The sequence below is a fragment of the Ascaphus truei genome, chromosome 15 (genome assembly GCF_040206685.1).
Source record: "Ascaphus truei isolate aAscTru1 chromosome 15, aAscTru1.hap1, whole genome shotgun sequence".
Classification (NCBI taxonomy): domain Eukaryota; kingdom Metazoa; phylum Chordata; class Amphibia; order Anura; family Ascaphidae; genus Ascaphus; species Ascaphus truei.
In genome coordinates this window covers 16,876,443-16,903,875 of record NC_134497.1, presented here as the reverse complement: position 1 = coordinate 16,903,875, position 27,433 = coordinate 16,876,443, and the positions used below count along the sequence as shown (strand labels likewise).

At 44.8% G+C, this 27,433-nt stretch overlaps 1 protein-coding gene across 1 annotated transcript; it reads right to left on the bottom strand.

Moving 5' to 3' along the window:
- Nucleotides 1-1,902: 1,902 nt before the first annotated feature.
- LOC142466613 (protein-glutamine gamma-glutamyltransferase E-like) lies at nt 1,903-22,302 on the bottom strand. The gene is made up of 13 exons (XM_075571832.1): nt 22,190-22,302; nt 15,148-15,321; nt 13,886-14,134; nt 13,650-13,768; nt 13,289-13,417; nt 10,643-10,820; nt 9,966-10,101; nt 8,743-8,846; nt 8,053-8,295; nt 7,316-7,642; nt 6,859-7,019; nt 6,282-6,415; nt 1,903-4,857 (listed from the first exon to the last, which is right to left on the bottom strand). The coding sequence occupies exons 1-13, from the start codon at nt 22,194-22,196 to the stop codon at nt 4,707-4,709; spliced, it is 2,112 nt and encodes a 703-aa protein (XP_075427947.1). The 5' UTR covers nt 22,197-22,302; the 3' UTR covers nt 1,903-4,706.
- Nucleotides 22,303-27,433: the final 5,131 nt, after the last annotated feature.

Below are 27,433 nucleotides of genomic sequence, written 5' to 3'. Positions count from 1 at the left end.
AGGAAACGGAGAGCGATATCTGGTGGGACCAGCTGCAGGAGGAAGGGGGTCCTTCCGGAGGCTGCCTGCCCACTGCCTGTCCCCCCACCGGGGAGAGAGGTGAGTGAGCACCGGGGAGGGAGGTGAGTGTGATGGGGGGGTGGGGGAGAGGAGAGAGTGTGTGTGTGTGTGTGTGTGTGTGTGTGTGTGTGTGTGTGTGTGTGTGTGTGTGTGTGTGTGTGTGTGTGTGTGTGTGTGTGTGTGTGTGTGTGTGTGTGTGTGTGTGGCCGAGGGGGAAGAGATTGGCAGTTGGGTGACGTCAGAGCCACCAATCTGATTGGCCAGAGGCTGAGGACCAATCAGATTCACCGCAGCTAGCACCAACCTTTCGATTTTATATATTAAGATAAACAGTGGTTGACAAATCACCCAAAAATCTACTCGCCGAACCAAAAAATCTACTCGCCACCTAGTCCCACCCCCAATCCCGCCCTGCTTGGTGTCGGCCATGAGGAGGTCGCCACGGGGTCAAATCCAGTCGCCACGGGCCTGTATTTTAATGGATTTGTCGAACACTGCCAATAAAAATGTATTTATTATTGTATTTTTAATGACATTTATATTATGCTATACATATGATACAGATAAGCAAATTATTATGACATGAACCACATTACATTTGTGGAACACTGTTGGCAATCAACCTAAAGTATGCAAACGGAGAGTTAAACATGAGGATATCAATAAACCAATTAATTAATTAACCAATTAGAAATCAGGCCAGTAGCTCTCGGATGTGTATATAGCAGGGATCCAACAGTGCAACACAATATCCCTGAGGAAGGCGCAGTGGCACCGAAACGCGTAGGATCATTTTACAGAACTAGCTGACTTGTTCCAGTCTCTGATCCTGACTGTTGGTCAGCAAAGTTTTGAACCAAACACAGACGTCCAAACAACAGCGGAGTCCGTCTCCACAGCACAGAGCAGTGAGTAGCGCCTGGCTCAGGGAAAACCCCAGCCACAGAAACCGGAAACACGCAGCCACGACGTCACTTCCGGTATAACAGAGGACGAGCCAGAGAGACCCAGGAAGCCAACCGCAACGCAGACAAGCTCCAGGCAGGAGCACGACACCCCCTGAGTAAAGCAACCCAGAGGACAAGCGCTACAGCAGGAGAAAAAGTGCAGCGGTACAACATCGGCTCCAGAGGCGGCTCCCACTCTGGGGACCCAGAGGAGGGCACCAGACAGACCTTCAGAGGGGGGCGGACATCATCCCCAAAATCGGGGACCGCAGCTTTAACAGCTCACAGGCAAAAAAAAAATTTCCATGTTATTATTCAGCAGGTCAAATTATATCCAGATATAAATAACATACATTATTTGCTAAAAAAGCGACTCTTTTCTTGTTTATTTTTTTCCCGATTATATTTCATTCACAGCTGCTGTGCGATTGCTTCATGAGATTCCTAAACCACTACACACAGTTTGAGAGAGTAGAGTAGGGGTGGTCAACACCAGTTCTCAAGGGCCACCAACAGGCCAGGTATATGGGATATCCCTGCTTCAGCACAGGTGACACGATCAGTGGTTCAGTCATTGGCCAACACCAGTCCTCAAGGGCCACCATCAGATCAGGTTTTCAGGATCCCTGCTTCAGCACAGGGGGTGCAGTCTTTGACTGAGCCACTGATTGCACAACCGCTGCTGGAGCAGGGACTGGAGTTGGCCACCCTTTCACAGAAGTCTACATCCCAGATTTCATTTATAAGGTCTAAACAATACAGTACTGGACTGGTTCACTCACCCCATTACAGCTCTGTGAGAGAGACAGGCATGGGGGGAGGGAGGAAGAGTGGTAGGCTAGGTGAGGTGAGACAGGCTGGGAGAGAGAGAAGGCTGGGGGGGGAACAAAGACACTGGGGGGTGGAGTGGAGAGGGAAAAACATGAGGGGGAGACAAAGACATGACGGGTCAAAGTAAGCCCAATGTGATTTCATGAATCAACCATGACACACGTATGTGTTTTGGGGACACTTGACAGTATCCTCTCTCTCTGAGAACTTATTCTGTATGGAATCTAATCTTTCGGGGACTTGTGGGCAGGTACTAATAATACGCTTTGCGCTAAGAAATTGGCTCTAGGGTAAGCCTTTGATGGTTCCTGGTCTTTGGGTTTAGTGTAAAGGTCAGACTCTAGTCTTTCATTCCGTATTAAAATGGTTGTGTCCAAGAAATTAATACCCTTTCTACTAACAGATGAAGTGAAAACAATTATTTCTTTGGCACTATTCAGGTGCCCGATAAAGTTGTGAAGTGTCTTCTCACTACCTGCCCTTATGAGAAATATATTGTCGATATATTGCACCCACATATGCCCATGTGTCATAAATGATTGATGATGAAAGACAAAATTAGTCTCAAATTTAGTCATGAAAATGTTGGCGTATGTGGGTGCCGATATTAAACCCCATTAGCACGTCTTGCTTTTGTATGAAGTATGTGCCCTCAAAGAGGAAGAAATTCTCACTCCGAATTACAGTATGTCAATTTTGAACATCCGCTCCTTTCGTGTAAAAGAACCATCAGTTGGGTGGGAGACCAATGTGGTATGGTTTGAAGGGAAGTACCACACGTTCCTTTTTTGGGGACCTGTGGGAACGGGTCTGAGGAAGAGGCACAACACCCCGAAATGTTGCCCCCCTTAACTCTATCACAATCGCTCTATCTGGCTTTTTGCCAACATGGCATTGTGTCACTCCCATTTTTTGTTTTCCCTTGCTGTTTCCCTTGTCTTTTCCTTCTTCCAGCCACCCCCCTCCCTTCCCACCATGCCATTTGAACATTTGTTTGTACGCATAGACCTCTTTACATATAGTCTAAGCATTCCCCATATTTTATACTACTGTATATATGTTTATTCCAATACAACAAATTATTTTGGCATATTTCAGAGTTGTTTCGTTATATTTACATTGAGTGCTGGGAACACCACCCATTTGTGTACTATAGTTTTGGGAGGGCCTAGGGTCCCTGCTGCCGTTCCCTGGCACCAAACACTCAATATCTTGAATTGTATTTGGGAGTGCTGCCTGTAACACCATACTTTTTGGAGGATTTTTAGGGTGTGGTTCTGATACTGATTTGATATGTGGACCTGAGAATCCACGCAGAATTTCCCCTGTTCATTAGATCATTGCCCCATTCATTAGATTGTTGTCCCATTCAGTAGATCGCTGCCCCATTCATTAGATCACTGTCCTATATCTGCAGAAATATCAGTTGAGTGAGGAAAGATTATCTGATTGCTGGTGACCCATTCTTCTGGAATTACTAGCACACTCATTTGATTCTGATGAATAACAATGGAAGATAATGCCTTTATTTCGTCACATCCATTCTGAGATTACATACAGGAATAACAACATCAAGTTGTCCGATTATTGTTCTACTGCTCTACAGAGTTAGGAATGAGCATGTTTTCTTTGTCACTGTTTGAGCAAAGCGAAATGCGTGTGGTGGGCATTTTATTTTGATGTTTAAGTCTCCTACAACATACACACACTACATCCCCAAATCCTTTATTTCCAATTAACTGAATATAATAAAATATTGCCATTTAGACGTATTAACCCTTTTCCTCCTGCTGCCATGTTAAATAGTTCAGCACCAAGCCAGATACGGAATGGGGGTGATGTTGAATGCCTGTAAATGGCTCCATGTGACACACTGTAGATCAGGGGGCTCAACTTCAGTCCTCAACACCTCCCCAAAAGGTCAGGGGTTAAGGATATCCATGCTTCAACACAGGTGGCTCAATCAGTGGCTCAGCGTTTGATTGCACCACCTGCACTGAAGCTGGGATATCCTTAAAACCTGACCTGTTGGAGGGGTCTTGAGGACTGGCGTTGTGCACCCCTGCTGTAGATGACACCGCAATCTTAACACAGTAGTAATTCATTGTTGAAATATTCTTCTTTGTATAATGCTGCCAACTACATTAGAAATGGACGAACCTGTCAAAATCCAATCCGCACACAGAAATCCGACTATGGATTGGGCGGTAAAAACATTCGGTGCAGGTGCATCCTAACCCGCCATCAGTTCCACCTCGGATTTTGTGAAATCCACCATTGAATTATATATTAAATCCACTTGTGGATTTGGAGAGCGAGAGAGAAGGAGAGAGACTTGTGTTGTGTGTAAGTATGCTGTGATTGTGGCGCTACCCAGCAGCTGGTTAAGCTCACCCTGCTAGATCTGCTGCCCAGAATAGCCAAACTTGTGGGTTCTGATCCTGTTGGGTCTGACTTCAGGCCTTAGCCTGGTCAATATAACCATTATGGAAATCATTTTAGAAAGTGTGGGGTGTGAGTAATTTAAATATACTTTGCATATCTCTCAGGTATCTAAGGTGTGCTCCTCTTTGAATATAACTGTCCATACTGTATGTTATTTGGAGGAGATATAGTGCAATAGGTCCTTCTCCCCCCCCCCCCCCACCCCCCTCTGTGGCTTTTCAGTGATAGGAAAAAAAATTGCCTTTGTGAGACTGATCCACGGATGAAAGGAACTTGCAAACTCGCAACGGATTCGAATTTCAGCAAAATTTTTCCCATCTCTACTGCTAACACAACATATGGAAACTATTATTACGGAGTTACCCTAGCACTGCCTTTCGGGCATGGGCAGTGATCAACAAATCGGCACTGATCATGAAATCACTAAGCACCAACGACCAGAATCCTGCGGGACCCTTTCACGTTCCGTATTTCGTCACATGTGAAGGTCACTAGCAGCTGTCTTGATCCGGTCTTGAAAGGCGTGACGACAAAGATTGCTGTGCATTTTTCCCCGGGCTTTAATGTTGGCAGACTGAAATGAGAAATAAAAACAATGATGTTGTCAGAACACAACACACACGCACACACAGGGAACAGTGCTCAATCCATAAAACAATTAACTGTTATTTTACAGGAAACAACAAATTACATTTGGGTGAATTATGGACTCCTATCTAAAGATGACCATCTTCAAGAATTGGCCAACTTGCTGCAGCCAAATCACCTCCGGCCGTCTCTCCAAAGCCAGCTCGCCGCTAAGGTAAGTTATTAAAGGGTTAACTTTAAGGGTTTTAGGGTAAGGAGGTTAAGATTTTTATGGTAAGAGTTAAAGTTACGGGGTTAGGGTAAGGAGCTATGGTTAGGGATTTTATGGTAAGGGCTCCGATTATTGGTTTTAGGGTTTTGTGCTAAGGTTTAGCTTTTTAGGGTAAGGGGTTAAGGCTAAGGGTTCCAGGGTAACAGGTTAATGGGTTAAGGTAAGGACATAACGTTAGGGACTTTTGGGGTAAGGGGTAAGGTTAGGGTGTTACCTTCGTGGCAAGATGACCGGCGGCGAGCTGCCCTCCGCGGTTGATCGGCTGCGGCAAGTTGTCCTATGCCGCTTTAAGATGCTTAGAAGTATCACTAAGTGTCCTTTCCCTCTCCTTGACCTTAGTTATTCTCATTAAGCTGGTACATTTTGTAGCGAAAATGTCACGATTGGATAATATTAAGTACGTTTGTGCCACTAGGATACATAGCAAAACTTTCATTTGTAATTCTAACTATGTATTGTGTATCACAAAACCACCTGGTACCAAAACCACCATCAATTAGGAGATGGGAGAAGGAGTGGCTCAGTGAGTAAAGACAATTACTGGCACTGAGGCTCCTTGTGACCTTGGGCAAGTCATTTTATCTCTCCTGTGCCCTAGGCACCAAAATCATAGATTGAACGCTCCCCGGGGCAGGGACTTGTGCCTGCAACATGTCTCTGTAAAGCACTACGTGTACGTAAAACTAGCAGCGCTATACAAGAACATGCTATTATTATTATTAAAGTTACCATATGCTCCTCCCATTACTTTATAAAACATTGAATTCCCTAAAACAAATGTAAAGCGATTCTATTTAACAAGGGACAGGCCAAATTTCACCGGGATGCAACTCTTCTTTTCTCAGTTACCCTTAGATTAAAAAATTATTATTCATTGTGTCGACATGCCCAGAGTTTTCTAATTACCCTGACACAACGAGGCTCTAAAGCACTGAAGCCTATTTTTTCTTCATTTCAAGACACCCACGTGTGAGTGAGGTGCCAATATGGTTTGAATCCTGTGATTATAAGAAGCCAGGTTAGTCTGTGATGAGATTTGAAGGCATCAAGGAATTGGCACTTCGGGTGAGAGGTGGTTTCATGTGTCTGCTAGCACACAGTGCACCAGCAAAAGATAAGGAGGATGTGTTCAGACTTACTCTCTTTGGAGAAGTCCATCAATCAGGCCGTTTCCTTCCACCAGCAAAGAGCACGAGTTCAGTGTCTCTGTGAAAGGGTTGGACACCACGATCACTGCGTTGATGGCGGTATTTATAACAACCGGACTGGGAAGCTGAGAAGTACATTAAGAACATGCCCTCATCACCAACATACACTAATTCTTTGGGTTATGTTTTTAAAGATCACCCTATATACACAACAGGGTTGGCAACCTATAGCCCAAGTGTGACACGTACTGCAAAAAAGTGACAAGCAGCCATCTTCATGCTGGTCTCTGGGTCTTAACCAGAAGAAATAGAAATATGGCAATGAATAAGTAATGATAACAGTATGACGAGTCACATTTTATATTTAGATATTTAGAATTAACTTTGTTGAAGTAAAATGTTCAAAATATACATCAGATGCCTCCTACTTCTTCATATTCAGAATTTTGTCTGTAGACTCTGGTCTTTGGAGATATTTGGGATGGCACTCCCACCTTTGGCATCGGGGTGGGTGATCCCTCTATGTACAGAAGGCTGAGACAAATGTGATTTTTATTCATCTTCTTACCGTGATGGTTATGGGGGGCTTCTCCAGGGTGATGTCCCTCTCCACCAAGATCCGTTCCTCTGACCCCTCCACCTCGCACAAAGCCGTCACACGGATCATGTTGTCTCCGGTCAAATGTCTCTTGTACTGGGCGTACGTTATTGGGATGGAAATGTGTTTTTCTTGAGGGGGTTAAATAAATAGGAATAGTGAGAGCATGTACAGGTCCTCGGTCCTCTAGCTACTGTGTGCAACGCTATTGTAATATTGCTGAATGGTGCTTTTTAATCTCATTCTGACCACTACAAGTTTAAACAATTTGGAGCTGTCATCTCAATAAACAGAACAGAAACATACAAACCAAGGCAAATAAGGAACATGTATTTGAATCCTTAGTATGTCTGAATACTAAGGATTCAGATTGGCCTGCATTGCTGAGCCAATATTGAAATGCTTTCTGCACATAAAAATCACGTACCTTCCCCAGGTCCCAGAGGGGCAGATTTTGCATCCATCCAGATCACATGCCTACGTCTCCCGGTGTATAGAATGGTGGCAGACGTCATGTTCACCATTACACTAATGCTCTTAGGCATCAGGTTTTTCAGGCTCAGTATTAGGTGTATATCCTGGCCAACAGTATTAATATGTGCCAGTGTAAACCGTCCCAACAGGAGCTGTCCCTGTTTTGGTTTTTCCTCAACTCTTCTATTGAAATCGAGTAAGTGCTTCTCAAGCTCGACCATGGGATATTCATACAGCTTGTTAATCGCCTTCTCAAATACTTCTCTTTCCTCTCTGGAGCCTGGGGGGAAGACAGATATGCGTATATTGTGTGAAGAAGAAGTGACGCTGAGCTGAAGATCTTTTGAAATGGAAACACGTTCAACGCCCAGTTTCAGGTCATTATCTACGTGGTCAGTGCACTTATATTAACCCCAACTGTCTCTACATGTCTCCAAACATAACAAGTTGACTGCAAGCTCTCCGGGGAAGGCAGGACATTTGGGGATTTATACATCAAGCCAAAAGTGTAGCAATTCTGTGGCAAGAAAGGTCAACATATTTATCAAAGAAAAAATTCAGTTGATAGCGTTTGGGGTTTTTGGTTTGATAAACCTGGTGCAGTTTTTGTCCCGGAATTGCTCCACTTTTGCACTGATGCAGACCCTTCCTAAGCTAATACAATGATAACCAGAAGATGCCTGTCTTTACCTTCCGGATATTTGTAGGTGTGTGTGACATCTACTCGTTCATCGCTCCCAACCGCTTTGGTGCTGATGAATTTGCCGATGGACTTGGTATCGTTGGAGGTCCTTTTCTTGGTCCCATCACTGTAGTAGACCCAATAGGCAAGGTCAGCGTTCACAGCGGCGAACATGAAGCGCACGTCATAGTTAAGATCAACATCTCCTTCCTTAATGGCGGTAAGAGGAGCAGGCCCACAACGATAAATCCCTGAGGCATCAAAATGCTGGAGTTAATCTATGAAGAGTGAAGGCAAAGCTAACTACTTGCTCACTTCTAATATAAGGAGCAGGCAACTCCTTATAACCCCTTCATTAAAGAGAGATCATTTTCACTCATCTTAAGATGTCACTGCTGTTTTAAACATGGACTGAGTAAGATCTACAAAATACAGGATGTATTGCATTCAGTCGTGTAGCTGATTCTAAAAAGACCAACAAAAATTGTACATTGTCACATGGTGGACTGACAATGTATGGGTTTTATATTGAGTAGAATTTAAATATCCCAACTTGCAAAATCAATCTTAAGTTTCTTCAGTGCCGCCGGCATGAGACAAGAAAGCTGCCTTTTTTGCATCCTTCACTAGAAGATATGCACTGAGTTGGGGAGACAAAGCCTTCCTATGTGACATCCAATGCATAGAACCTCTCGTACCAACACTTGTTTCCAATGGAGTTGCATCCATCACCTGCCAGCCATTGAAAGATGACCCCAGGTCTTTTCGAATGAACCAGGCTTCATTCCAGACATGGAAATTCCTGTAAAAGGAGAACACTTGGTCAGCTTGACCTGGAATTCTCTCACATTATGGAAGATTATGAATAGGGAAATATATATATATTAATATATATATATATATTATCTCCAAGACTTCACAACTATTAGAAATCTCTATTGATGGCTGAAATATTCAAAATACCAGCAGTGTGATCCCAAATGTAGAAGTAATAATCTGCGATTTGACTACTACACAGGGAACACTGACAAATGAAGCGTAATAGGGGTTGCAAACCCTGATCCCCACAGTCTGATGTCAAGCAGGATACCGGAAGTGCTTCCCATCGGGGAAGAATTAGGCGGCGCACTGCTCAAACACATGACGGAGGCTGGATTGTACAATAAAAATGTATTGGGTCATCAGCAACATTCCAAAAAGAAGTAGTGGGACAGTCTCTAACGTGTTTCGCACAATACTGTGCTTTGTCAAAGAGCAGTATTGGACGAAACGCATTAGAGACTGTCCCACTACTTCTTTTTAGAATGTTGCTGATGACCTAATACATTTTTATTCTATGATCCAGCCTCCGTCATTTTTTTGAGCAGTGCTCCACCTAATTCTTCCCCATGGGAAGCACTTACGGTATTCGACTTCAACGAAAGGCTGGAAGCACGCCAATCCACGGGACACATGGACACACGGAATGGAGGGTCGTAAGTAAAATCTTTATGTGATTCATCACACTATATTCTCAAGATCTGTTGTTGTGATATCTATATGTATTTAGTCTAACTTCAGTTACTTTATCCCACAAGCAGTGGGGGATGGGGGGGAGGTCTGCTGGAGTTTCCACTTTGTTGCATCACCGACATCCCCTCTGGACATGTTCTGGAGTGTAAATCTGACTATTTTACGATTATGATCATGTCTTAACAAGCAGACAACATTGATGTGTCCTGGACATTTATCTTCTTATTCTAAACTCTCATATGGTCCATGCATGGAATTATATAATAATCTGGACCAGGATTACACAGTCTGAGCACTGATTTGGAACTATTGTTCCTCCTTTCTCAAATGATGTCAAGCAGGAGACCTCTTACATCTATCCACATCTCTCCCACCCAACCCAAAAACTAATGAAGAGATCGGTATTCACCACATCAGATCCTGCTGAGTCTCATCGCTGCTTCCGTTGCTGTTGTAATATAAATCAATGAACAGGTTTCCATTCCTGTCCTGGGCGGAATTGAAGTTTGTAATGACACGTGTTGGAATCCCCAAGCACCTGAGTACTAGGGTAAAAAAAAAACACACTAAGATCTCTGTACCTCTTTCTTTGCGTTCTATGATCAATGCAGTGTAAGAAAACAAAATCCCATGTAATGGTGGACAGCATGTGGACAAGGAGGGTGCATTTGATTAGAAGAACAGGATGCCGCCACCCTACAGAGGCATTTTGCTCTGGGTACAAGCTGCAGGCATTGGGAGATGCCCGGGCGCTACCACCAGACCGAATAAAGTGGAAAAATTACTGAAATTCTTTTCAGAACGTAACAACCTTATGGGTTATACTGTATAAGGTTCCCATCTGCTTCGAAGTCTCTTCCTGTGACTCAAAACCCCAGTAGGATCTATTAAGGACCTTGATGTGACAGAATTTACACAAGGCCGTGTAAGTGTTTATGTTATTTCACACTTCACCATCCTCACTTTTATTAGTTCGGGAAACATTTGTCCTCAAACTTAATTACTATATATTTGTTATCCCCATCATTCCTCAACCTGTGCTCCCCCTTTTCTCTTGTATCTCTGTACAAGCTGCAGGCGTCTTACCTGTGCAGAGCACACCTCCATACACCCAGCACTGCCCGTACTTAACAGGCTGGCATCCCCTGTTGTACCATTCTTTCAAGATGGTGACACTGCTGTTCCAGCTGGTTGGGCTCACCCCATCTGCGTAGTCCCCGCTCCAGTTATCCACCAGCACGCCATTGTCATCTTTACTGTTTACCTTGTAAAATAAAAATGGCATCAGGTCCAGAGAAGAGACATCACGTCAAATCAGACCAAAGATCAAACCAAACTAAAGGTTTGCGTGAAGAAACCTCCTATGGCGCTGAGGAAAGAATGGAAGTGGATTCTTGTGCAAAAGTTCTTTTCTTATGCTGTGAACCTCAGAAAAGGAAGACAAAGAAAGGCAAAAGACACTGCAATAGTGTATTACCCAGGGACATAATATGGTGTATATATTGAGAGCATTTATTTAATAAAACAATTAATAAAACAATTAATATAAAACAATTAATATAAAACAGGTGATCAATCAGATGTATAAGTATAAAACTTCCAAGCGCTTGTGCTTGAGGAAGATATACTGCTCCGCCATGGTAAAATTGAAATCCTACTCACCGGACATGAGTAGGACATGCGCAAGGGTTTAGGGTCTTTATCTTCAGAAGACACCGCTCACCGTGGGGTGCAACCGTCTGTTGATGCGGGGGGACCGCCTTCAATACTCGTGGACTCCATGCTGACAGAGTTCGTTCGATCGTCTCCTCCGCTGACGTCACCGCCTGGATAACACTGCTACGGTGTCCCTGAGTGGCCAAAAACCTTTCCAAAGCGTTTCGAAACTCCAATTGGGAAGGAACCCATCAATAGGAGTTTCGAAACGCGTTGGAAAGGTTTTTGGCCACTCAGGGACACCGTAGCAGTGTTATCCAGGTGGTGACGTCAGCGGAGGAGACGATCGAATGAACTCTGTCGGCAAGGAGTCCACGAGCATTGCAGGCGATCCCCCTGCATCAACAGACGGTTGCACCCCACGGCGAGCGGTGTCTTCTGAAGATAAAGACCCTAAACCCTTGCGCATGTCCTACTCATGTCCGGTGAGTAGGATTTCAATTTTACCACGGCGGAGCAGCATATCTTCCTCAAGCACAAGCGCTTGGAAGTTTTATACTTATACATCTGATTGATCACCTGTTTTATATTAATTGTTTTATATTAATTGTTTTATTAATTGTTTTATTAAATAAATGCTCTCAATATATACACCATATTATGTCCCTGGGTAATACACTATTGCAGTGTCTTTTGCCTTTCTTTGTCTTCCTTTTCTGAGGTTCACAGCATAAGAAAAGAACTTTTGCACAAGAATCCACTTCCATTCTTTCCTCAGCGCCATAGGAGGTTTCTTCACGCAGACTCCATATCTGGTTGGGAGATACCAGATCAACCTTTCAGGCAGCTCAAGGACTACCTTCACCATACTCTGTATCACAGGTTCCATATTGTATATCACTGTATTTTGTTTGCATGAGCGCTATTTGCACTTATTATTTCACCACAAACTAAAGGTTTGCTCAGTTCCTCTTAACAGGCCCTGTGAAACGCTATCATTTTGATTATAACGATTGTCCACCATATGTGATTGGGCATCTCTGTAGAGGGAGAGGGGGTTGGCCCGGTATTAAAGGGGTTGCACCCCATATGGCCACCCCCTGACCTCACCAGGGAGGCAAGGGGTTAAATGGACTGCGGTCCAGGAATGTGGCTTACACCTTGTCATGTCAGGAAAATGTATGTTCCCCTGTTCCCATGTTTCATTATAAGCCTGTATTTTAATGTTTAAAAGTGCATTTCTGTATCTCCAGTTCTGGAGGTCGCAGAGAGTTGATATTTGGCCAATGTGTGGAGTCACTGTTGGCATTAAGAACTGGCAAATTTTGACCCACTGAGCCCACCAGAATGGAACTTATTAATATGTGTAGATATTAAAGTGTATATGTATGGTATTTTGGATCTGCTTTGAAAATGCAGACCCCATCTCCTATGCTAATTGGTCATGAAGGGCAGCCGGCTGATTGAGCCTAAGCACTGTGATCAAAAGTTAACTGCCTGATTGTTTACACTAAGTACTAATCAACAGACCAAGTACTAATCAACAGACTCTGCCTGAGGGTGGAGAATCATCAAACTGGAGTGGTTTGTAAGTGTTATGTCTACACCTACAAACAATGCAGATACTTCATTTGGTAGACTGGTCGTTGCCCCTGATTTAATTATGGGGCTACCCATAGAGTCCCAGTACACATGGGCTAATTAGCTGGGGGGCATTGGGTTAATCTGTGTCTCCACGTTAGGGATTGGATACAGATAATTGTTCACCAATAGTCTGTATTGAATGTTAAGAATAGGGTTACACAGGTATATAAACTGTGTCAACCCTACAGTTTTTAGCTGTTCTTCTGATACCATCTTGAATGTCACTGGATTGCTGGAGAATTGCTAGCTGATACTTCTCCATCCCCCAACCCTAAGTAAGTGTTACCTTCTTGCCTGTTAATTGTACTATATTGCTGTGTTCACCTTTTTAAGGAATAAATTATATTTTATTATATCTAAGCCTCGTTCAGTTCAACCCAGATATTTGATGTTCATTATATCTTGTCATAAGCTACCGTGACAGTCTCTCACCATAGCATTGAGCACTCGGCACACGTAGAGTGGGTCATTCCTTTTGGAGACGTCCAGAGCAGGGTCCTTTAGATAGTTTATGTTTCGGTCCAGCAAACATAAGCAGATTTCCAGCACATTTTTTTCAAACTGAGGAAAGACAATTACAGAGTAAAGTACCACTTTTCAGCATCATCGATGGCTTTACAATTGTTTCCATGACATAATCCAATTTATGGTAAAATTGGTAATTTTACGCTAAAAAATATTTTTCTTGGTATTGCCTGTCCTTGATAATTGTTGTTCTGTCAAACAGACAAATAACGTGCATGATAATATCTGTGTGTGTAAACCCCACCCAACCCCACACTCTCCGGGGTACCTGGTTATATTCCCAGCTTCTGCCCAGGATCTCATATTCACTTCCCACAAACTGGACTCCATATTCATTCAGAATGTATTCCTTCCTCTGATCCTCATCAGCCAGGAAGACATCATCCTCTGGAATATGAGAGCAGGAGAGAGGTGAAAGAAATCGTGCAAGTGCCCACGACACATAGAGTAGGCACTGACAGGGGATAAAAGTCTTGCGGGATTCTCAGCGGGCTGTTTCTGTACCTGGGACCCAAGGGTTGAAGAGCAGATATAGTCCTCCGAGCTGTTGAAGATATGCCTTGTCCGAGCCACTGGTAGATACTGCCACACCCAGGGTGTATTGTCCAATGACAGCAGTGGGAGGACTGCTCATGGTCAGAGTCAGGGTGTTGGAGGAGCTGGATAAGAGGGCAGCACTCCACGTGTCCTTACCCTGAGCCCCAAACAGGGGGAATATTGTCTTTGTTTTCGATGCCTCAGTTGGGGATGGACCTTTTAATGTAGAATACAAAGCAAACCATGTTGATGTGAGTCTACTGTGTGTGAGTTCAGTGTCAAGTATGTAAGCATGTGTGAAGTCAATGTGTTCTATGTCGCTGTGTGTGAGGTTAATGTGCTGTGTGAGAGGTCATTGTGTTGTATTTGGCTGTGAGTGAGGTTAGTGCATTGTGTTTGACTGCATGTGTGAGGTCAGCGTGCTGTGTGTGAGGTCATTGCGTTCTGTTTAGCTGTGTGTGTGAGGTCCGTGCCCTTTATTTGGCTGTGTGTGATGTCAGTGTGTGGTGGTTGTCTGTGTGTGTGAGGTCACTGTACAGCTGCGTGTAATGTCAGTGTGTTGTGTTTGGCCGAGTGTGTGAGGTCAGTCTTCTGTGTCTAGTGTAATGTCAGTGTGTTGTTCTTAACTGTGTGTAAGGTCACCGTGTTATGCTTGGCTGGGTGTGTGGTCAGTGCGCTGTATTTGGCAGTGTGTGTGAGGTCACCATGTTGTGTTTGGCTGTGTGTGTGAGGTCACATTGTTATGCTTGGCTGTGTGTGAGGTCAGTGTGCTGTATATGGATGTGTGACATCACAGTGTTGCACTTGACTGTGTGTGAGGTCATAGTGTGGTGCATGGCTGTGTGTGAGGTCAGTGTGTGATTTTTGGCTGTGTGTGAGGTCACAGTGTTGTGTTTGGCTATGTGTGTGAGGTCAGTGTACTATATTTGGTTGTGTGTGAGGTCACCATGTTGTGCTTTGCTGGGTGTGTGAGGTCAGTGCACTGTATTTGGCTGGATGTCTGCGAGGTGACAGTGTTGTGATTGGCTGTGTGTGAGGTCACAGTGTTGTGATTGGCTGTGGTGAGGTCACTGCACTGTATTTGGCTGTTTGTGAGGTCACTGCACTGTATTTGGCTATGTGTGAGGTCAGTGTGTTGTGTTTGGCTGTGTGTGAGGTCACTGCGCTGTATTTGGCTGTGTGTGAAGTCACTGCGCTGTATTTAGCTGTGTTTGAGGTCACAGTGTTACCTGTTTCACAGTTGAATATCACGTTCTCCCCTGCCTGCAGGGCCCTGTTTAAGGTCAGGGAGATAATGAAAGGTTGTCCTCTCCTGAGGATCAGATTGCTGCTGTCAAAGGCATCCGTATGATGGGCGGTTTTATTATACGCTAGGTGCCAGTCATAGCTGGTGACCTGGGGGTCTGTCGAATAAAGAAGATGTGAGCACCAAAAAGCCAGAACCACGTGTAAAGAGAACATACATGATGTAGTCACGCCATTGCCTTATGTGGGCATTGTGTCTATACTGTACAAACAATCAGTTGTATACTGTTTTTGCAAAATACATACAGGTAATAATGCCATCACTACTGATCTCCCAGCCTCTGTGGTGCCTCAAGTCTTCCCAAAGTGATCATTATCCTCATTTATATATTATATAGTATCTGTAAAAGGACCCAGTGTTCCACAGGTAATTGGGGGAGACATTATTCACCATTGAATTAGTATTCCCATAAAGACCGAGAAATAATATACTGTATGTCTCATGAAATCGGAGGTTTCATGTGTAATCCTAAGAGGGCATTAAAAGCTTATCTGAAATAATAATAGTGTCTTTTCAGCATGACTGAGCATGCATCATTCAATCCGCATTCATACAGACACAATGTAACCCCAAACAGCTTACCTTCTAATTCTGGGTCCCTGCAACTTCAGGGCCTGGGCAAAGCTACTCATCGTTTCATTACTCCTCCTTTAATACCTAAAGTTGTGCTTCTGTCCCTGAAGTGCTTTATATTTAGTTTAACAATGAATCTGAACAGTAGGAAGAGAAGGGCGGGGAGCCATGCTGCTCCATGTAGTACCAAAAGAGGGAGAGGGAGTAGGGTGTTACAAGCTTTCCAACCTCTCAGGGTCCTTCATCAGGTTTACACTGTACTTGTTGGTCCAATAAAAGGTATCATACCCCCTACTCCCTCTCCCTCCAGTGTTACTCTATACTGTAGGTACATTAATAGTCATACTGTATGTTATTAATTCCCAGTTGTCACATACGTTTTAGACACGTAATGACACTGGATTGTTCTGTGGCGTAGGACGGAATCTCCTGCCCGAAAGAGGACTCATCCTGGCCGAAATTCACGAAGCTGCGTTCTCCTATATAATGGGACGTTAACCTAATATAACGTCCGTTAATCACAACGCAGTATTCACTAAAGGACTGACTGTGGTTAAACACGTTGCGTCGATATACAGTAAGATTCCAATCGTGATATTCACCAAGCTCCATTTCGGCTAACGCTGAGAAGTAATGCTACAGTCTCTCATTTATCGAGAGGCGGGGCATTACCCGGCCATTAATGCCCAGGGTGGACAAGCTGAAGGCCGAAGCGAAGCTGTGCCCTTTATCCTACCCAGGGACTTAATGGGTGGGTAATGCGCTCTCCTTCAGGGGGAGGGGGGGGCTTAATAATCATAATAAGTAATATCCCCCCGAGAGGCAGGGCACTACCCGACCATTAATGCCCAGGGTGGACAAGCTGAAGGCCGAAGCGAAGCCGGGGAATTTATCCTACCAAGGGCCTTAATGGGTGGGTAATGTGCTCTCCTTCTGGGAGGGGAGGGGTACACACTCTATATGAGGGTCTGGGTAGGAGGAGTAAGGCCAAGACTTCAAAAACATCACGTTATTTAAAGACAATGCAGAGTATGCTAAAATAATGGGACATTAGTGCTATTACAGCCATTATTTATGCATATAATTGTCTTACTGAACAAGGCGTTAACTCAGTGAAATTAACATCCGATCCTGGTTCAGGTAATGCCACGTTAGGTGCCCTAATTAAGCAGAGGTTATTGAACCTGGGCCTTTGATGACTCCTTGGAAGGCAAAATTGTGCAATTAAGAAAATTAACACATCAGTTGAGTAACAGGAGGATTGTGGGAATAAGGCTGCAGATTATCTCTGCGACACCGGGGTGTCTTTTAATTAAATGAAAGAAGTGAGCATACATTTTCTTCCATATTGAATGGACTTGTTTTTGCAGCAGACACAGGCTGGAGGGTGTAAGGCAGGTTTGGCCGACTCCAGGCCTCAATACAGATGGGCCAATTTGTTTGGGTCAGTTTGGATCGGACGGTTCCTTTGGATTTCAGCAGATCAATCTCAAAAGGGGCGATTCGCGGCTGGCGAACTTTTAATTATGATTACCCATAGACCCCGCGGATTCTGCAAACCCGTGGACGGATTCTTATGATCCACGGGTTGTGTCCAATGGCGGATTTTTGATGAATCCGCTCAGATTAAAACCGACCAAATCCGTTTGCGGATTTTACACTGCGAAACGGATTTTGGGGAAAAAAATACGAGAACGTCAAGGGAAACGGATTTGGGGCGTCTTCACCCATCTTCAGTCCTCAAGGGCCACCGCCAGGTTAGGATTTAAGGATATCTCTGCTTCAGCACAGGTGGTCCAGTGATTTTGCCTTGAGGACTGGAGTTGGCAACTGATTGAGCTACCTGTGCTGAAGCAGGGATATCCTCAACAACTGACCTGTTGGAGGCCCTTGAGGACAAGAGTTCTCCACCCCTGTTGTAAAGTCTTGTTTTGTTTTGGCAACATCTTATTTCTTATTCTTTACCGATGTCGTAGCCCCGGATACTCAGGGTCACAAAAAGTCTTTAATCTGATATGAATGTCCCCCACCTCCATGAGAAGCTCCGAGCGTGCAACATACATGGAAAGTCAACCATGAGAACAAACATATTTTCCAAGTTCCCCAATTAAAAAATACTGCCCCTCATTACAGATGTATATTATTATTATTGTATGCAGGTGCGATCCTACTGAGGTTATGGGGGCAACCATATAGGCACAAAATTAATGCGTTCTTACTCTGGGGGCCCCAGCTACTGATGAAGGGTTTCGAGAGTGCAAGACCCATACCCCTACTATGTGAAAGTCGCCTTGGGTGAACATTTTGGGGGGGCGGTGGAGGATTGGGGGTAGCGGAAGCGCCACTTGCGGGAGGCTCGGAGCAGAGCAGCCACAGAGCGGAGGAGGGCGGGGTCCGGGTGGCCCGACCTCTGCGACCTGGATGAAAGAGACAACTTATGGTGCAAGGGAGGACCTCCGTGGCCAGGTGAGGGAATTTAACTGGGGGACGGGGGGGGGGGGTGAGAGGAAGAGGGGGGTGAGATAATCATGGGGGGATGAGAGGATGAGGGGGGGGATGAGTGAATCAAGGGGGGGTGAGAGAATGAAGGGGGATGAAAGGATGAGGGGGATGAGAGGATGAAGGGGGGTGAGAGGATGAGGGGGTGAGATAATCAAGGGGGGGTGAGAGGATGAAGGGGGGTGAGAGGGAATGAAGGGGGCGAGATAATCAAGGGGGGGTGAGAGGATGAAGGGGGGTGAGAGAATCAAGGGGGGGTGAGAGGATGAAGGGGTGTTGAGAGGATGGGGGGTGAGAGGATGAAGGGGGGTTGAGAGAATGAGGGGGGTTAGAGGATGAAAGGGGGTGAGAGGATGAAGGGGGGGTGAGAGGATGAGGGGGTGAGAAAATCAAGGGGGGGGTGAGAGGATGAAGGGGGGTGAGAGAATTAAGGGGGGTGAGCGGATGAAGGAAGGTTGAGAGGATGGGGGGTGAGAGGGTGAAGGGGGGTGAGAGGATGAAGGGGTGTGAGAGGATGAAGGGGGTGAACGAATCAAGGGGGGGTGAAAGGATGAAGGGGGGTGAGAGAATGAAGTGGGGTTACAGGATGAGGGGCAGGTAGGATGAGGGGGGTGAGAGGAGGATGAGTGGGTGAGGGAGAGAGAATGGGGGGGTGGATAGAGAGGGGAGTGTGTGAGAGAGAGAGGCCTGTGTGACTGGGGCAAGTCCCACCAAATTAGAAAATAAATCTGTAATTCTTAATGCAGAATTTTTATTTTTGGGTGGGGAGGTGCACACGTTTGAAGGTTCACCTAAGGTGCCAATTACCCTGGCCCTGCGTGTGAGTGACCTGCAATGCACTTTTCATGTACCCCACCGGGGTAAGAATGCACTTGCCTTGCCTATATGGTTTATGAAAAAACGTTTTCTTGAAACTTGAAATCTCTGGATGGACAGCGCTTAACAGTAATATTCTGTAATGTAATATACAGACCCTGATCATTCCCCATTTCCGCGTCTGGATGTGAATATCGCCACTTCTACGTATTCCTTCACTAACGTAACGCTAAACTCACCAGTCTACGTTCTTTCAAAACTAAAGCTGTCTCACATTTTAATCTGGTCTGCAACTGTTACATACGCCTATAATATATATTATCTCTTACTGTGAATGCTACGTCTTGTATATTATGTATGCCCTGTTACTTAATGTAACTATGTATTTGTAACTATGTATCTGTCATCATAACTCTGTGCCCAGGACATGCTTGAAAACGAGAGGTTCCTCTCAATGTGTCACTTCCTGGTAACACATTTTTATAAATATATAAGTCCCTGCGTTAACAGATTTGTCGGTACGTGATGTTGAGATAACGCCTCATTTGCTTGGAATTTGCATGTCATTATCACTAACAGCCACTTTAGTTTACGCTCTGCGCGTTGCGGAAGAAAACGTGGCTTCTCGACCTTTGTGCTAACGTGATGTTAGGTCACCACCACGATACGTCACTTGACGGAGCTTTGTGGATCAGGGCCTGTTGGTGACCCTTGAGGACTGGTGCTGCCGACTCGGGGTTTACATGCCGATGGATGTGCAGCAAGTCTCAGGTTCCCCCTCCCCCCAAAGCTTTGGACTTCCCACCCCAAGTAAGAAAACCTAGGAACACCACTGATTGTATTTAACATTGAATAAATACACTGGGATCCATAATCAACCTCAAATCCTCCAACTTGGCTTCCACCAGCAGAACAAAGGATTATATACACCCCCTTTACCAAGTGTAAAGGTCACAGCTATCACAAGACAATAAGAGCACAAATATACAATAATTTGGCTGTGCAGCCATTTAGGGCCTTATTCCGCATATATAGAATGAGCCCGTTATTGTGCTGTTGCAGGCAGAGAAGGTACGATACGCAGTGCGTGGCGGTCACAGGAAATGCACGGCAGATCGTTGTTCCCCGACCCGTCCATGGTATGCACAAGGATGACATTATATCACGCCGGGACGTGGGGACGTGTCCTTGTTCCTCTTCCACAAGCGGAGTGAGGTTGTACATTTCAACCATGTCATATTCTGGTGCATATACTACAAGCCATCAGCGTGACCTGACAGTATATGCCAGGACTGGCAGCCAGTGACCCCCGAGAAGTGGCCGTGACGTGGACCTGCTAATCTTATACCAGTTGCTTAAAGTGGTAATACAGTTTATTTTTTTTGCTTTTCATAGATGCAGCAGCTTCTCGGCTTTAAGAAGATATCATTCCCTAAGCTGCCGATCCATCCGTTCTCCCGAGATCGATAGGCAAAATCGCCCGGGTTCACAATATGGCCGCCTATTTCAAAGGACGAAGTGCTGGGCCTTTGTACATGGTTGCTCTATTAACCTGAGGAAGCTTAGTACAGTCAAACTCATTTAAAAAGGGCGTGATGAGTGGGGAATTATTTGACAACAATGCAGTATGTATTATTTAATACTACACTACTGATGTATGCAGAAAATCATATAGGATTTTAAATGTACGCTTAATACATTAAAACTCATTAAAAAAAGGCGTAAAGGGAGGGGGGAGGGAATAAAACTAAATGTAGTAAGTATTATCTAGTAAAGCACAACTGATTCATTTATAAAACACACCTAGGATTTTCAATGTATTGCTGCTAAAGAAGGATCCCAAGCGGCATTTCAAAAAAATGATCTTTTTTTTTTGTTTTTAATGTATGCCTCATTTAATTACCTTTATTGAAAACTAATTAGCTAAGCTGTCGATCGATTAGTTCTCCCGTGATCGATCAGCAAAGACCCTGCTTCCCAGGGTTCACTTAATGGCTGCCTTTCCGTTTCAATCAATGCTTCAGTCAGTGTAACTCAGCAGCTACAATGTATTCGTATATATCACTAAGATAACATTATCTATTGTTACAGTTTGCAGCTCAAACTGCTGGGAACATTGGCAACAAATGATCGCAAACAGGAAAGGGTTGCAATGATCTTGCACTGCTGTTGAGGTGGGCTAAAGCCTGCTATAGAAATCAAAGAATGCTCAGCATATTAAAACTCAAAAATGGCATTTGCAGTGTTATCTAATACTGCAGAACTGATTTATTAAATACAACGCACGTAGGATATTGCATGGATTGCCTTTTTAAGTAGCTAGGTGACACTTTTCACACTGAAACTCACTTGTAACTTAAGATATTGGAAATGTATATAGGGCTGGTGTTACAAATAATAAGTTCTTGTATAGTGCTTTACAGAGACATTTTGCCGACACAGGTCCCTGCCCCGTGGAGCTTACAATCTATGTTTTTGATGCCTGAAGCACAGGGAGATAAGGTGACTTGCCCAAGGTCACAAGGAGCCGACACCGGGAATTGAACCAGGCTCCCCTGCTTCAAACTCAGTGCCAGCCAGTGTCTTTACTCACTGAGCCTCTCCATCTCCCTACATACCCTACAAATGATCCATATAATGTTGAAATACACGTAGGATGATGTTGAAGTCTTTCAATGCATCAATGTAAGCTTGGGGCACTTCTCACGCTGTTCTGATCCAGCCCCCTTGGGAGATTATATTCTGGTATATACGACCCCTGATCCATGCAATGGTGTGAGCTGGGAATTGTGCACTTGTACCGCAGCTTGGGATACATGGTCACACTTACACCACTTCTCCCAATCAGGTATTACTTTTTCCCCATCACTTGATAATACTACTGTAGTAACAGATACTAACTAGTACCCTGCACGAGGACTGCAATAAATCATTTCACTCACGAACCCCCCCAATCTTCACCCTGCCTCCCCAATCTTCACCCTGCCCCCCCAATCTTCACCCTGCCCCCCCAATCTTCACCCTGCCCCCCCTATCTTCACCCTGCCCCCCCTATCTTCACCCTGCCCCTCACTTACCTGCCATGGCTTCCTCTCCCTTCTCCAAAGTGATTCAGATGGTGTACAGGACATGAAGAATCTGACGGCAGCAAAGACACCGGCTGTATTTATAACAGCCGCCCGCTCCTCTCCTCCTATTCATGGCAATTACAATTTAAATGAGTTGGGTGAGGCTGAAGGCACTTTCTGCAGATTTCCAGCTCCCATTACTAAACCGTCTGCCTTGGTGGGGAGAAGTTAGAGGAGCTGGAGCTCTTAGATCTGCTACGATAACAATAACCTGGGAATAAAGGTGCAAAGCGATGATCTTGACCCTATATATTGGGAAGAGCCTTTTGGGGGGGTATTTTAGGCCCTGAGAAAGTTACAGAAACTGCAAATAAAGGGTGCTTTGGAAATTGAGAATGTATATACAGCTCAACCCCGTTATAGCGCGATCCGTTACAACGCGAATCCGCTTATAACGCGATGCAAGTGTGGCTACCAATTCTCGTATTTATGAATACTTTACAACACGATTATTGGTGTCTTGAATACAGTACTTTATTGTACAATGCATACAATTGTACATTAGTTCTAACGCAATTCGCTTATAACGCTTATAGCGTGATGTGATTCTTTGGACCCCAAGTATTGCGTTATAAGGGGGTTGAGCTGTATATATATATATATATATATATATATATATATATATATATATATATATATATATATATATAGCAAACAGAAATATTACTGTGTGCTCATTTGCATGTCTTAGACAGGTCTGCAACCCTGCCTTTCACCATTTCACCATTCCACTGCAGCAAGGGATTCTGGGAAATGGCATGCAAATGAGCGCACAGTGCCACCTTTTGCTTCAAAACCATATAACATGGTCCCCTGTAAGCTTATGCTTGCTGCATTTCACAGACATGCAAATGAGCATACAGTAATATTTCCATTTGCTATATGCTTTACTTTGAAGGGTTTTTGTCACTTTTTTTTACCCACCATAACTTAACTAAGTGTGTATGTGTACAATAACATATGTCAGAAGGGGGGAAAAGGGTAGAAAAAATACATGAAAAAAGCATACCCAAATCAAACCCAAATCAAACAATAACAGGTCAAAAAAAATTATATCAGTTGTGCCAAAGGTAATATACAAGCACTGCACAGAGAATTGCCATTAATCTAGCTCAGGCAGCCTCAAAAATGTCTGTATAACTGTGTCTGTCTCACACTGATGATACCCAAAACATAGAAATAGCTGTCTGTGAGTAGGGTTTACCGGCTCTGCCCTTCTTTAACCCAGGCTCTGCTGACAAGCTGTATAATGTGGCAGGAGTAAGGTTGCAAAAAGTCAAAAGTGACACTTTCTGCTCATTTGCATGTCATTACCCAGAATCCCTGGCGGCAGTGGAAGCACTGCATGCTAAGAGATAATGGAGACGGGCAGCGCTGCGGACCGGTCTGAAGCGCGTGAATGTGCGCACAATGCAGGATTTAATTTGATATATTTTACTAAAACATTAACATTTAATGATTCTGCCCCAGTGCATATTACAGAGTATATTAATTAGTGCACAGAGAGTTTGATGTGGGTATTAATACCCTAGCTGGAGGCATTACTAACCAGATAATGCCTCACCCTACATCCTTATACTATATAACCCTACCGGTTCTGTACAGGCATACCCCGCATTAACGTACGCAATGGGACCGGAGCATGTATGTAAAGCGAAAATGTACTTAAAGTGAAGCACTACCTTTTTCCTACTTATCGATGCATGTACTGTACTGCAATCGTCATATACGTGCATAGCTGGTGTAAATAACGCATTTGTAACAGACTCTATAGTCTCCCCGCTTGCGCACACCTTCGGTACAGGTAGGGCGGTATTGCTGTTCAGGACGTGCTGACAGGCGCATGCGTGAGCTGCAGTTTGCCTATTGAGCGATATGTACTTACTCACGAGTGTACTTAAAGTGAGTGTCCTTAAACCGGGGTATGCCTGTACCCGGGCAGAGCACAAAATAACTCACCATTTAGCAGAAGAAAAATGGATTATTTTCTTGCGCTATTTCTGTGACCTATTCTGCATGCAAGAGCCTGATACTCATCTGGACCATTTATACAGCTAGAAATCCAACTAAAGACTTAAACATAAATCTATGACATGGGAACAATACCAGCGGGGGGCAATGGAAAGGTTTGGGGGGGGGGGATGATGGAGAAGCGCCTTATAAATCTCCTTTATGGGTCTATCAAGTAATCAGCACCCTTCCCATGTCGTGCTCCGAATGCCCAGCTCCGTCCTACGATTGGTTAATAAGGTGACACGTGCGAGGGGGTTACCCCACAGATGCACCACCAGGGAGTGACAGGTCTCCCGGAGAGCGCTTCCCACCGCACAGTGTTTGCACTGCAAGTGTTGCGTGATATAATGAGCCCAGTAATAAGTCTGTCAGTGCTCTGCAATAAGGAAATCCCAGCAGTGAAAGCACCTGTAATAATGTCATATGAATAGGGACATTTGGTTAACCCTTACTCTCCCAGAGCTGGAAGGTGGCCCGGCTGATGTAAGAGACAGGCGATGGGGCACCTCTTAGTTATAGCATCCTACTGCAGATTTAGTGCAGCATTGCCACAGGATATTGGCTGCTTCTGTTGCTGGGTGCAACACAAACGGCCCATGATATGAAAGATTGATACCGGTTGAATGCTCCTCGTGCTAATGCACTATGAGATCTATTTTGTCAGCCATGTGTCCTACACCCCAAACCAGACCATAGAGAAGCCCCCATACGGGGTCTCTGCGGATTGGATACAAAGAACCCTGTAAGGCTGACCAGTGCAGTCGTTGAGTCCTTGAGTCGTTGCCGTGAGAGGATAAGGATGACCTTAGGGGTACGTAGGGGGATGTATGTGTTACGCTGCTGTACAACTGAGGAGGGGTTTCAATGGGTCGTTCAGAAGGCGAGCGCTTTCACCGAAACGCCGCTGCGCAGAATAGGGGACGTGGAGTGACAGCAGCCGGGGGGAGGCCAGGACCAAGATATAAACACCAAAGCGACACCTTTCTTTGAGGGTATATTATTATTATTATCGTTTTGTTTGTAGAAGCGCCAACATACACCTGTGCGTGGTACAACAGGGGAACAGAGATTTGATCAGCACATACACAGAGAAGGACAAACACGCCCAAACAGCCTCACAGGGGTAATGATGCTATATGTTCCTGAGCCTAACACGCGCCTGGGACCTGACCATCCGTCAGCGCAGCTCTAATATCCTGTGCTTGCGAAATGTGACAAGTTATCACGCCACGTCTTTCTGCGCTGGTATTATAGTCCCTTTCTTTTTTTCTTCCTCCCTCTTGTCAGTTTTCTATCCCTGTAATGGATTAGATCATTGTCTTGCTTTTTTTTGTTGCATTGCTATTGTATTCTGACATTTGTCTGTGTTGGCGTTCTGCAGCGTCCCGTCCGACGTCTGTGTCCCTGCTTTATGCACACGAACCATAGATCCGGGTGGGGGAGGGTGGGGTGGGGGCAAGGCCAGTCTTCAAGGGCCACCAACAGGCCAGGTATTCAGGATATCCCTGCTTCAGCACAGGTGACTCGCTCATTGGCGGTCAATGAAGTGACCAACTCCAACCAACAGGCCAAGTATTAGGGATATCCCTGCTTCAGCACAGGGAGCTCAATCAGTGGCTCTGTCTTTGACTGCACTACTGATTAAGCCCCCTGTGCTGAAGCAATGATATCCTGAAAACCTGGGCCTTGAGGACGGGAGTTGGTGTCCCCCTGCCATAGATCTACTAATCTATTTGCTAATTACCCTAGAAGGGTTGTCTGATACTTCCCCTTATTCACATTATAAAAGATACATTATCAGACTTTCTACGCAGCTAAGGAATGATGCAACAGAGCAGCGCAGAACGACTGTGCAAAGGTTGGAATTGGCACGCAGAATAAACATCATCTTTCTGGAATTTAACAAACCGCAAAGACAACAAACTCGGCTAATCTCTTTTGACATTTTATGAAATGTGTCGGAGACAAAAGGAGACGGAAGTAGTGACAATGGGAATGTAATCACTGGAGTGCCTCATGGGCTCTAGGGGGGTCTATAACTCACACCCTGCAGCCAAAATCTTTTTCACATCAGCGTTGGCAGCATCCCTACAAAACTCTTGAGATGATCGACACGGGAGGGATTGGACGCCCACACAGATTGCGTGATCTGTGGGTGGGGCCTGCCAAACGGCATTGAGTAAAATGAAATATATTTCTTTACAGTTGCAATTAGACATCAGCGTAATACGATAATAACTGCATACACTGTCAAATTAGCCTTTGTCTCACTTGTTTTTATTGGACAGGCATTTGCTGAAACATCAAAATATCCCGGGCTGGCAAGCGGAGTGTCGGGGAAGTGGAAATGTAAGCCACTTTTTAGGATATACCGGTGCGTATGTTTCTGCCGCTGTGTGATGTGAAACGCGTTTCCTGTTTGTGGTTTCTAGAATCTGTTAGATTGTAAATATTCCACACTTTTACTCTTTGGGGGATGTTCTAGTTGCCGCGAGAAGTGTGTATCCGTAGCGGGGGAAGAACCATTTCCGATCGGATATGTAGGTTCCCATATCGTGTGACTCAGGGCAGGCTGGGAGGATGGCGGGCCCGGGGCTCAGTGTGCCGAGACGGTATGTCCTCCTGCTACCACGCGATGATGTGTCGGCTTGTTTAAGTGATGGCGCATGATGATGTCACGTGAGACGAGGGGTGTCTTGTGCCTTTAACTCAAAACCGCTTCAAATAACCGGATGGTTTTGTCTCGCCAACTTAACCTTGGTTGCCTTAATAGATGCGGAATTGCATCATTACAAACCACACAGCCTATCTCATGCACTTGATTAATAATTCAATATTTATCTGTTAATCTTCTCGTAAGCAGTGGTCATTAAGTTACATTCTTTGGCCAAAGTACTGTACAGATGCAGCCACCAGTATTAGAACACTTACCTGGGAAATTCGGTGGAGAATCTGGGGCAGTCTCTCAGTAAATGCCTCAACATTTCTGTGAGATTCGTAATGGCCCATCGGATTAACACAGAGGGTGGTCCATGCAGTCCCATTCAAACTGAATGGGACTGCAGAGACCCCCGCTGTGTTAATCCGATGGGCCATTAAGAATCTCACAGAAATGTTGAGGCATTTACTGTGAGACTACCCCAGAATTTCCCAGGCAAGAATTCTAATACTGGTGGCTGC